The following is an 11,621-nucleotide window of genomic DNA, read 5'->3' as shown; positions in this document are numbered from 1 at the left end:
TACTGGAGTAGGTGCACCCCCTGCCCCAGATGCTTGCTTCTGGTGCTCATGTGACACAGCAGTGAGCTGGTTAAGGAAGAAAAAGGAGTAAGAAATTAATCTTGCCCCCAAATATGGTATATTTCTGCTAGCACAGCTCCCAAAGCTCGGCTCCCCAGAGTATTACATGAGATCCAATGCTGACTGCATAGAAGGAGACAGAACAGCAAGCCCAGAGCTGCCTGAGGAGGATCGAACCTCCTCCAGGCTGAGACCTGGCCACTCACACTGGAGCACTGAGCAACAACCCAAATCCTGACTTCAAGTGAAGGGTTAGCCTAGGGAAGAGCAGAACAGAAGCAGGGTTTTTTGCTGGTGTGGCTGAGATGGGAAACAAAAGCTGATTTGTCTGCAGCTGCTGAAACAGTGGCTGTGAGTGCAGTGCAAGACTGTGCTGAGCAGAGCAAACCAGCGCTCGTGAAGCTCTAAGCTACCAAATTCAGATCCTCCTGCCAGTCAGATTAGTCCGTTCAGATCTGTTGTTCCTGTATGTGGACCTGTTGAAGAGCTGCATTGCCAGGAAAGTGGGGAGGAGGCAGGAGAAGTACATGTTGCACAGTTTTCTCTGTGGTGATAAAAACATCCATCGCAGGAGCCTAGTAAAGTCGTAGCTGTTCTGGTGGAGTTAGTTGTGATACACTGGAGTGCTAGGACAAATTTTGCATTGTATCTGCCTTTGCATAGAGTGCAGCTCACACTCCAGGAACACACTTACATGCTCACACATATGCACCTTGGTGTTTGCATGCCAGGAGACCAACATCCACAGTGTACATGGGCTAATGTGCACCCACGCATACATAAACATATACACTGGTACACCAATGCCAGCTCTGTGGCATGGATCTGATGACCTCACTTTTTACTCTCACTTTCCCATAGCATGTAGCTGCCCTGGACCCAGTGCCTGGAGCATGAAATCAAGCAGGGTGAGCCAGGGCGCAGGAACGTGGTCACACACAGATGTGCAGAGAGACACTGACACAAAAGCGCTTCATATTCATTTAATCAAACTTGTTCATTTCTGGCAAACAGGCATGGGGATTACAAGCATCTTAGTCATACTCTGAGGGACCAAAGCTTTTGTTCTTCTTATGTGTAAAAACAAATGTTGATGTCATGAGAGGGAGAGACACAAAAGACAAGGATTCAAGCTTTGTAAAATGGAGTGTTTCCCTTCCTAAGAGTTTGCTCAGAGTTATAGAGTTAGAGAGTGTTTTTTTCTGATGATTTTGATTCATGCATCTGCAGGGAAATTTCCCTTAGCCACTGGAGCATGCCTGTGGAAGTGGAATTGTCCCTGCATTAACTCCTGTAGTTGTCTTAAGCTAGTTTCTGGGTTCTCTTCTTTGTACCTCTTCCAGGAACTGACATAATCCCCATCATCAGAGTACTTGAGCATTTTTCAATATTTATCCCAGAAACATCCTTGTGAGGTAGGGAAGTGCTATTATCTCAATTTTTAGACAGAGAACTGAGGCACCGAGGGGTCAAAAATCATAAAGGATATATTTAGCAGAACAGTCACTTGAAACGGGTCCAAGCATTTCCTCCTGCTTGTAAGTGCTCTGCCACTAAATCATCCTACTCCTCTGCACCCCTCTTGAGTATGAGTACCAGTATATATTTTGCTAACATGAAGCCTTCCCTGGGAAGCACTGCTAGGAGTATGTGCAGCTCTCCATGAGTACTGCCTCCTCCCTCACAGACAAATCACTGTGGTTTTCACAGGCTACTCAACTGCATGTAGAGCGGCACCTCCACCTCGCAGATGTGCTCCCATCACCAGCTCAGACACCAACCTACACTTCCCTCCCTGCTGCAAGAGATATAGCTGCTTTCTTCCACCAGTGTCCTACATGTCCTTCTCTCTTTTTTCTTTCCTAAGATCTGACCCTGTTTGACATAGGGGTCTCACCTGTTTTGTCACTATCAGCATTCAGGCCATGCTTTTCTTTCCTACAGGGACTTGCCCTCCCTCACAGCCATAGAACGGGTTACTTGCTCTAACATGCCACATACTTGCTTTGCCTCTAAGAACAGCTGCTTTCCTTTGAAGCAGAGACCTCATTTTTTAAAAGAAAAAAATATTTAAATACAATATCAAAACCTTAAAATAATCCCATGTAAATAAATAGAACACAAACATCACAGTTCTCAGCCTGGAGAGGTTTCTTCAAAAGGGATAAAAATTTCTGGCCATGCTATTGCACTCTGGGATGATGAGCCATCCATGCAATCTATCATATCTGGAGCTGCTTCCTTCAACAGCCTTTCCAAATGTACCTTGGTAACAGGACTGTACTGGAAATTGGCAGCTGCTGGCTTTTTGAGGGTACCTCAGCCCTTTTGCCATTCATAAGTAAGTTACAGACCAGGGTCAGTCAGTACCAGGACTACAGTGATTTCATCAGTGTCCTGACCCACATATTTTGATGCCTTGGGGAAGTGGAGATGGCTGGGAAAACATTGGCCTGAGGAGCAGCCACCTACCCATGCCTTCAGGATCTGCTGTTGTGTACACAATAGTCCATGTGTCCATCATAGCTTCTAACCTGAAGCAGGTGGATGCTGCCAGTTGGCAGGGGAGGGGTGTGTGTGTGGGTGGAAGCTTTAGCTTCCTCTCAAGGAGTTTGTGTTCAGATATAGATAAGGCACCTGAGAAATGTGCACAGCTGTGTGGATTGCACCACCAATATTACAGTAGCAACAGGTAGCAGTGCTAATGGTGACAATAATGTAAAGTCTGCAGGTCTTGTTTTAACTATGGGGCAAACACTGTTTCAGCTGGATGGTCTCGGGATCTCAGCAGTGGTTTTAGCATGCAGGTTGAGTCTCCTTGTGTGGGGGGAGAGCTCTGTCCTGGACTCAAGAAGTTCACAGACTTCATCCATCGCCCTGGTGCAGGTCTCAAGGTTGGCAGCCAGCTTCTGGATTTTGGCCTTCAGCACCGCCTGGCTCACTTTTGTGACCTCCTTTGTGTGTTCTGGCACAAGGAGGCTGTGGGAGCCGCAGAAAACCATGAAGCAGACAGAGTTGTACAGAGAGATGGAGGCCCTCTTTTCCGACTGGCGCAGCGTGGGGTCGCCTGGACCCTGCCCCCGGCGAAGGAACTCCAGGCAGCCGAGGATTTCCCTCATCTGTTTCCGGCAAGTCATTGCAATTTCCTGCACCTTCCGCACCTCCCGGGAATTGCAGAGGACCAAGGAGAGATCAGAGGTGATGCTGACGGCCCCCCCAGCAGTGGCCAGGCCCAGACCCACGGCCGATGCCAGGAGAGAGGCTCCCAGCGTCACGGGGCTCAGGGACAGTCCCACAATGGCTGTGACCGCTCCCGCAGCAGTCAGGGTGCTGCCGCTGACGTTGGCAATCAGGGACCTTTTGCGGAGCTTGTTGAGTTTCCGAGCTGCCTTGTGAAGATGAGCAATTTGGCCACGCAGCCGCCGTCTCTGATCCAGCAGCGCTACGTGGAAGTGGTGTGTGGGATCCAGTGGCTGGGGAAAGGCACCACTGTTTCCCTCCATGGTCTCTGTCCTGAAATAGAAAAGGTTGGTTGGGGTTTATGTTAAAACAACCCAGGAGATGTGCTCAGCCTGGACCATCATTTCAGGGATGGCATCAAGCCCGTTTTTTTTTCTTCACGCAGCTAAACGCGAGGCTGTCTGGCTGCAGGCACCTCCACACTCACACACTCAGGTGCACATACACACGTGTACATTTCATTGCAGTGTTGCACTGCACCTTTCAGACAGAGGGACTTTGAAATGCTTTTCTTCTTCCCTGAGAAGACTAAAGTATCTCAAGGTCTGGGGTCAGAGGTGCTGTCGTTATTACCTCTGTGAAATCATAAAACATCTCTTCCAACACCAGGGAAAGAAATTCTCTTTGAGATTAGGTGACTCAGTGCCCAGAGTAGTTATGCTGCCAGAACTAATATGTTGTCTTTATGATGGGATTCAGAGGATCTGTAATATTCAAGGGCATCTTTTGCAAGAAAGGCCAGGCTCTGAGGAGGTGAATGCCACCCATCCCAGGTTACTATTTAGAGTTCATTTTCCATTAAAGGAGGACAGCAGGAAGCTGCTGGGGGGAGTCAAGGTCTGGCTTTTCCATCTACGAGGTGAGAATCTCACTGGTGCCTCAGACTGGTATTGTGAACATCCTTCCTTTCTTTAAGCCTAAGCAATTCAAGGTCCTGCAGCACTTTTTTTTTTTTTTTTTTCTATTGTAACCTGGCGTCAGAGTCTGGACAAAGATGGGGAAAACTGTTCTGTACTTCTCAGTCCAGCCTGTGGTGGTGGATGCCCAGTGACAGTGGCAATGAGGTCAGTGGACCTTGTTTAGAAGTTTTATGAAGGGCACATCAGAAAAGAAAACCCACTTGCAGTGTGCACTCCTTTGGGGATAGGGAAACAGAGGAAATACAGGGGTCCATGAATAGTAAAGGCTTGAAAACTGCTGACCATGGGAGTCTCCCTTGGCAAGACAGTCTAAAGGATGAATCTTCAGGGTTTTGGTACTAGGCAATCTCTGTCTTCTCTCTCTGTTCTTTGTCACAAGGGTGGAAAGAAATGTTCCAATAAGCATCTGCGGGCTGCTTTAGAGCTGCAAAGTGCTTTGCAAAGGAAGTCAGCATCTTTAACCCTGCTTACATATAGGGCAACTGAGGCAAGGGAGGCAGCAGGAGTGATACAGTGTCATCAGTTGTCTGGTGGGAACAGCTTTTGTACTCCACAGCACTGCATTGAGCAAAAAGGCTGTGCAGCTTCTGCACCTAGCAAGGTCTAGTCATAGAGCTAAGAAGCTGTCTGCAGTCCATAATGCTCTCATAGCCAAAAAATGTCTTTGTAGCAGAAAGACCCTGTCCCAGAGCAAACTAAGCAAGAGCATTCATTGCTGCAGCCACCTTTTCACCTCTAACTTCACTTTCCCCCTTCCCCCCCCCCCACTTCTGACTGTGAGCTGGAGGTGCCTGGTCTCTCACACAGGCATGCTATATAGTCAGGAACCTTGGGGCTTTCATTCTGCAGAATCCCTGGGTTTCAGAAGGAGGAAACCTCCTATCATGAAGAGTATTTCCATTCTGAAGTGTATAAATAAATAATTCTCACTGCATTTTTTAAATCTTCTACGTGTCCTAGTCCTTTAGGACCTCCTCCTGTGCTCTTCAGAACAATGACCCCAATCTCTCTTGGTGTCACTGGGCCATTTGAACCACTTAGTACTATGTTCTTTCCTTAGCTGGAAGCAGTGTCCTATTTTTTACTCTATAGTCAGAGATGAAACTAAAAAGCACAATGACTAACACTAAGCTAAATGGATAATGTCATTGAAATGAACAATGAGCATATATCATCAATAGCCTAACAACATCAATATGGTGATCATTACATATATCAATTCCTGTAACCTCCTAACAATATGTTCTGCAGATTTTCTTGCTGAGAACAGTCTCAGATATTAACAGCAGCCATCTCACTGCCATTAGTAGAACAGTCATTCAATATATAGCATATGCAGTACAGTATAATATATTTCTTTTGAACACACTGATTTATGCCAGCATAAAGGGAAATAAAACCAGCTCCTGCTCTTAGAGAAAAATCTCCCCAACACTAAAAGTATGCATTAGTCCAAAACCTGTAAATGCCTTCCTAACACAGTACTCAGGGACACTCCAAAAAATGCTCATTTAAACTTACCTTCAGTTTCCAGCTGGCCTCCCCAAAGACAAATTTTGATCTGTTTCTGGAGGAGACCAATTTATAGCTCCTGTGGACCAATTGCTGCGATGGGAATGCTTTGCCTCATACTGGGAGTTTGCCATTTCCTGCTCTCCCTTGTGCAGAAGGATGTGACACACTGGAAAGTGACCTGCGGGACAGCAAGCACACATCATGTTCAGGAAACGATCCCTGCGAATGAACATTGTGTGTTCATTTTTCCTGAAGGGTAGGGGAAAAAAAATTAAAAAAAAAAAAAATCTCAGCCTATTCCTGGTGCTGAGCTAGTGCAGTCATTCTCCCCAGGGAGCAGTTGCCTTTCCTTTCCCTGAAATAGCAACTGACTTTGTGCTGGAGCCACCAATTGCTTGATGACTGAAGCTTCCCCCCCACCACCACGTCTGGAGCCAGTGGAGCATCAGCCAGCCAGCTACTTCATTCAAGGCAGTGTACTTTTAAAATCCCAGCTCTTTGGAACAATGGTCTGTGACTGGCTGGAGCACAGCACTGCTGTGTGAGAGCTGGAGCACTGCTCCACTCCATAAAAGGGAAGCAGCTCCACAGCAAGAAGATTAATCTGAATTCTCATACCTTCTCCTTCTGAGCAGATAAAACTATGCAGCATCCTGCAAAAGGAGTGAACTCCCTGTGGTTTTGCTCTGTTTCTTAACCATGGGCACCAGGATGGTTGAGAAAAAAACCCTTGATGCTTTCCTAGGGCGCCTGCCTAGCCGTCAGTGATCAGAAAGAAAGGGTCATTGGGATCACTTCTTTTGCTGCCCGCTCTTGCCTGGCAGTTGTGCCCACATACAGATGTGTCCATTGGGAGGAAGTGATTATGGTGTTGGGCAGGAACAACCTCAGTGACACTCCTGGTGCTGTCTTTCACATTGAACCAGGGCAAAGACACATTCAGCCCACTTTAGACCACAGTGACGTGTGCCCTTACTGACACAGGGCATGCTGTGCCAGGGACATCTGTTTTGAGCAGTTGTGCTTGAAGATGGGGCATCTACTTTCTTGCTTGGTGGATTCTTACTTTCCAAGGATGTTTGTTGGCAGGGGACTTCTGGTTGTTTCCTAGTGTCCTCCTGGCCTGGTTAATCTGAAAGATGTCACTGAGAGGCTTTGCTGTTGAATGTGCGAGATGCGTAGCCACACAGTTGCTGCAAGTGACCTTAGGAAGGGACAAGTACTGGAAGGCAGGGAGAGAAGATAGATGGTATTATTTATTTCAATGGCAACTTGATCTTAGATCATCTTAAAATCACTGCGAAACAGTATGTCAAGTGTTTTGTCAGGGTGGACCTGCATGTGATGGGACATGAGCAAATAAATAAACAGCACTGAAGAGCTACTCCAACCTGTCACAGACCTGCAAAGAGAAAATATTGTTTTGCAGACGCTGAAATAAGCAATCTGGGTCTGTAACACTTTGTACATGTCACATGTCGACAGGAAGGTGATTCTGACACTGATGGAAAAGGTGCTCTGACCCTTCCCTTTGTTTCAGCAAACAGAGGCTTGAATGGGAGCCCATCTGCCCTGGGGAAGACCTGCCGTTGACAGACACAGGAGTACTTTCACACATTCCCAAACAGAATAGGCTTTTTTTCTGTGTGTGTAACTGCATCTGCATTACCACTTCTGCCAGCAGACATGTCCTTGTTAGGACAGTGAGTTTGGCTAAAAACAAAATAACAGAGGAAAAAAAGCCAAGAATGAGCCTGAGAAGATGGCACAATTTTGGTTGCTCTTCTTCCTTTCCCAGTGCTCTTCCTTCAATATACTCAGATGCAAAATGTTGTCAGAAACCCCTGTGATACACAGTTCATGGGTGAGGACATGATTAGAGTGCAAAAGAGCTAATTCAGTTTTTTTTTTTATACACAAAACTCTCACAGAGTTTCCTGCACACTGAAAGAACTGCACCTCAAATGAGATGAGATGTTGGTCTCAGCCTAGGATGGTTTCTCACAAGGATCATCCCTGGACTCCTTCACCATCTAAAGAGAATATTTCTCTATGAGCCACCCCAATAATGAGGTGAATGCCTTTCTCTGTAGCTTTCTTATAGGAAGTCAACTTGATTTTAAAATTAGAATAAGAAACATTATTTCCTAAGGACCTGTCCTACAGCAGTATGGTGTGATCTGATTTTGTGCCTGCTGACACTCTCACAAGCATCCCTTTGGTAAGAGTGCAGGTCTTCTGTCCCACCAATCATGACAGAGACCCCCTCCAGCAAAGGTGAGCAGGTGGGAATGGGAGCAGGATGGGAAAGAAGCATCTTATCTGAGTGCCTCCCAGGGACTTTCTGTCCTTCAGTCTTTCAGTGCCGTTACCATACCTGCCCAGAGGTGAGCACATCTGCTGAGTCACTGAGTAGATTCCAGGGGCTTGCTTGAAGTGAATCTTAGCTACTAGGGATCTCCAGACTTGTGAGTAGCTGACCTTCACTAGGCAGTCCTGCAAGATAGTGCAAGAGGTCTCACAGTCCTGCCTGCTGTACATTTTCACCCAAACACTCTGCTGCTGCTGCAGTCTCTTCATTCTTGGCCTATGAAGCACTCAGGTTTGGAGGTGGGAGGGGCACAGCAGGTGCTTTACCACTACTCTGGCCAAAAATGTTCCCTCTGCTCCACCCTTTCCCATCTAACCACATCCTCTTGAAATGGGCAGAAGCCAGACCCATGCAAAATCTGCCCTGAAGGCATTCTGTGGGAGCAGATGACCAGCAAGGGGAAGGAAGGATGTTTTATTGCCTCAGCATTCTTCCTTCCAGTGGATTTTGGCAGAAAGGTCTGATCTTTCTGCTCTTCCCTCCAGCAGGAGGGATATATAGCAGGAGTACTGCAATGTAACACATGGATGTAAATGTGTAACATTTGAAGCCGGAGTTTCAAAGATGTACATCCTGTATTACCATTGCTTTGATAAAAGAATGGAGACATTTTGAGTAAATTTGCATTCAAATACCATCTTGTTAAGAGGGAGGTTCTGTCAGCTTGATACTTTCAACCTTAACTGCTGGATCCTGGGGCTGAAAGTTGTCTTTTTTTCCTTTTTCTTTTCTTTTTTCCTGTAGTCAATTGAATCGATGACAAATTTTAACTCTTCACAGTAAGACATTAATTCAGATTCAGTGGGCACTTGAGTAGTCCGAAACTGAAACAAACAAAGAACATTAGATAAAAAGGAGCTGCATCAGCTTTTAGTAACCTTACCAGTAGATTTAAATTATTTTTTTTAAAGCATTCCAGAATGATACAGGCAGTTCTGGGCTTTGGTCACCAGCGTGTGTGTGAATTCAGCTGACTTTAGAGAAAGCTGCAAAGATCATGGCGGGGGTGGGGGAGGCGGACAGGACAGCCTGTGGGATGGAAACACCTCTTGTTATTTCCAATTAAGTAGAATATTAGCCAAATTCATTGACTGTGCCTGCTCCTGCTTTGTGAGCAAGCAATTTTGCAGCAAAAATACCATCCTAAATTGCTTTGTCAAACCGCTGCCGGCAGTGTCTGCAGAGATCAACTGTTCATTTGGACGTAGTGAATTTCTGCCATGGACTGAGACTAGCTTTTGCTGCCATTTCCCACCTTTAATTATTTGTTCTAGTGCAGGCTGATTGGCATAAGGCTCGCTCTCTGGCTCACAAAAGGCCCGTGTGCCTCCAGCCTTGCCTGTGGCACAGCTGAGTGCAGCCGTACGCAGGTCCTGCTAAGACCTGTGCTGCTGCAGGACTTTTCTCAGTTCGGTGTCTCAGCAGTGGCAGGAGCCACACCCCGAAGAGCAAGCCTGGGTACCCATGCACTCAAGCACTGTAGAGAACAGACAATCATTGCTCTGTTTCCAAAACTGCAGAGGAACCTAATCGCTTGGTGAAAAGTAGAAATTTCAGGTAGCCTGGTTTGGGGTGGTGTGTTGTGGTTCTTTTCCTGTGGACTTCTTGATGGCTGAGTTCATGTTGCAACATTTCTCTCAAAGGAAACAAGAGTCTGGATTTTTCTTGCCTACAAAACTACCTATTTTCATGAAACTTGCAAGAACATGCTGTCTTTGAAACCTTGACTGCTTTGTCAAATTCCATCTGAGATTGTCCAGGAAGCCCTAAAGCTAGTCGTTAACAAAACTGCTGACAGCCCCACTCTGTAGCCTTCATTTCTGTAGGGAGCCAGGCTAGAACAAATCTCTGTTCCTGCAACCAAAATACAAAGCACAGATGTCTGTGGTTTCTTATTCTCCTTTTCTGGCATGAATTGTTTCATGTATTGCTCTGTGGTCTTCCCCCTGCCAAGGTGATGTCCATGTCCTCCAGTGCAGGAGGAGCTGCTGGTGCAGGAGCCTTTGGTGGCATTTCTGTACCACATGCTGGAAGGTCTGGGCAGTGCCCTCAGGACCACAGTTTGAATGGGAAGGAAAAGCAGCTCAGCTAGGAAGTATGGCACCAACAGCATGTCTTTACAAAGATAACTAATGTGCTGGATAGCCTCAGGTGTAAATCCCCAAACTACTCTTGGGACCCTTGGGATAACAGATTACCGGGTAGATGTAGCATCTGTTAGCTAGGAAATTGTGTCCATGTTTCCACCAGGCAGCACAGGACAGAGCTTTTACCTGACTCCTCTATTTGCCACCTGCCAATAGCAGATTGCTGCCTGAGTTAGTGATCTCTGACAGAGACACTCACTATTCTGCTCCTCAGTTCTTGCTCTCACTTGCTCTGTGTCATGGTTCTGCCCCCAGCCGGGGCTGAGCACTGCAGCTGCTCGCTCTGAGGAGTGGAAGGGGAAAGGGAAAAGGAAAAAACCCAAAGGCAAACCTCATGGGTTTTGATAAGGACAGTTTACTGGGACAACAGAGAGAGAAATAACAATAATAACTTTTATAGCAAAAATATATGAAACTGGTGATACACAATGCAGTGTCTCACCAAACCACATGGCTCAGGCCATACAGCTCAGAGCTCTCCTGAAGCTGGACTATCCCCAAAAACTGCATGTCCTGGAGCCATGCACTCCTCCCCTCATCAGCCCCCTTTATGCTGAGCAGGGGGTAATTGGTATGGAATAGCCTCTTTGGCCAGTTTGGGTCACCTGGTCTGGCTGTGCCCCCTCCCAGCTTCCTGGGCACCCCCCCCCCCCCCCCACCTTGTCTTATCAGAAGAACATGAACAACTGAAAAGTCCTTGACTGCTTGGCAACACCTAAAACCATCAGGGTGCTATCAGTACTGCTCTCATCCTGACTCCCAAACACCATTACACCAACTGCTAGGAAGAAAATTAGCTCTTTCCTAGCTGAAACCAGGACGCTATGACATGACCATTGGTGAGGTAACAAGTCTCAGCTTTGAGGGTGCCCAGACAACCTTAAACTCGCAGGCTTGAGGGGTCCAAGCAATAATTCACTGTTGTTCATGGTGGAGGGAAGGGATAGGAAAATGTACCTTTGTCAGGAAAACTGGATTTGTTGTTATCCTGTATTTGCACAATTAAAAGTTTCTGACCCTGTCTCGGTACTTGTCACTGGCCAGGGCCAGAAAGCTGCAGTAACTGGGTTCACACCACATTCCTGTCTGCTTCCCCACCATCTCCCTGGGTAGTGGCAGGCCAATGTGGCTTCAAACGTGCTAAAAAAGCATCTGCTCCACTATTGAACCAAGAATGTAAAAATAAAAACAAAAAATCATGAGATGACATGAAGTCTCAGTGCATTCACATTGTCTGGCAAATTTTGTAAAGAAAATAACCTTTTTTTTACTATTTCTATGAGTGCTGGTATTTCTTTTATAGTATATGAAAGAAAAACAATATGGGTTTAAAATTAATGCTTTTATTTAATCTTAATTGTTTTCTTG

At 46.3% G+C, this 11,621-nt stretch overlaps 1 protein-coding gene across 1 annotated transcript; it reads right to left on the bottom strand.

Moving 5' to 3' along the window:
• Window positions 1–1,034: 1,034 nt before the first annotated feature.
• On the bottom strand, window positions 1,035–5,759 carry APOLD1 (apolipoprotein L domain containing 1). The gene is made up of 2 exons (XM_084265203.1): window positions 5,742–5,759; window positions 1,035–3,573 (listed from the first exon to the last, which is right to left on the bottom strand). Exon 2 carries the CDS (start codon window positions 3,561–3,563, stop codon window positions 2,823–2,825), a length of 741 nt encoding a protein of 246 aa, XP_084121329.1. The 5' UTR covers window positions 3,564–3,573; window positions 5,742–5,759; the 3' UTR covers window positions 1,035–2,822.
• Between the last annotated feature and the right edge of the window lie 5,862 nt (window positions 5,760–11,621).

The sequence above is a fragment of the Gallinula chloropus genome (genome assembly GCF_964237585.1).
Source record: "Gallinula chloropus genome assembly, chromosome: 1".
Taxonomy (NCBI): domain Eukaryota; kingdom Metazoa; phylum Chordata; class Aves; order Gruiformes; family Rallidae; genus Gallinula; species Gallinula chloropus.
Note: the sequence above shows the minus strand (reverse complement) of the source record. Positions and strands in the feature narration are given on the sequence as shown.

Bases quoted from the DNA above. Each gene is read 5' to 3' on its own strand.
- APOLD1 (XM_084265203.1), bottom strand. From the start codon at position 3,563: ATGGAGGGAAACAGTGGTGCCTTTCCCCAGCCACTGGATCCCACACAC.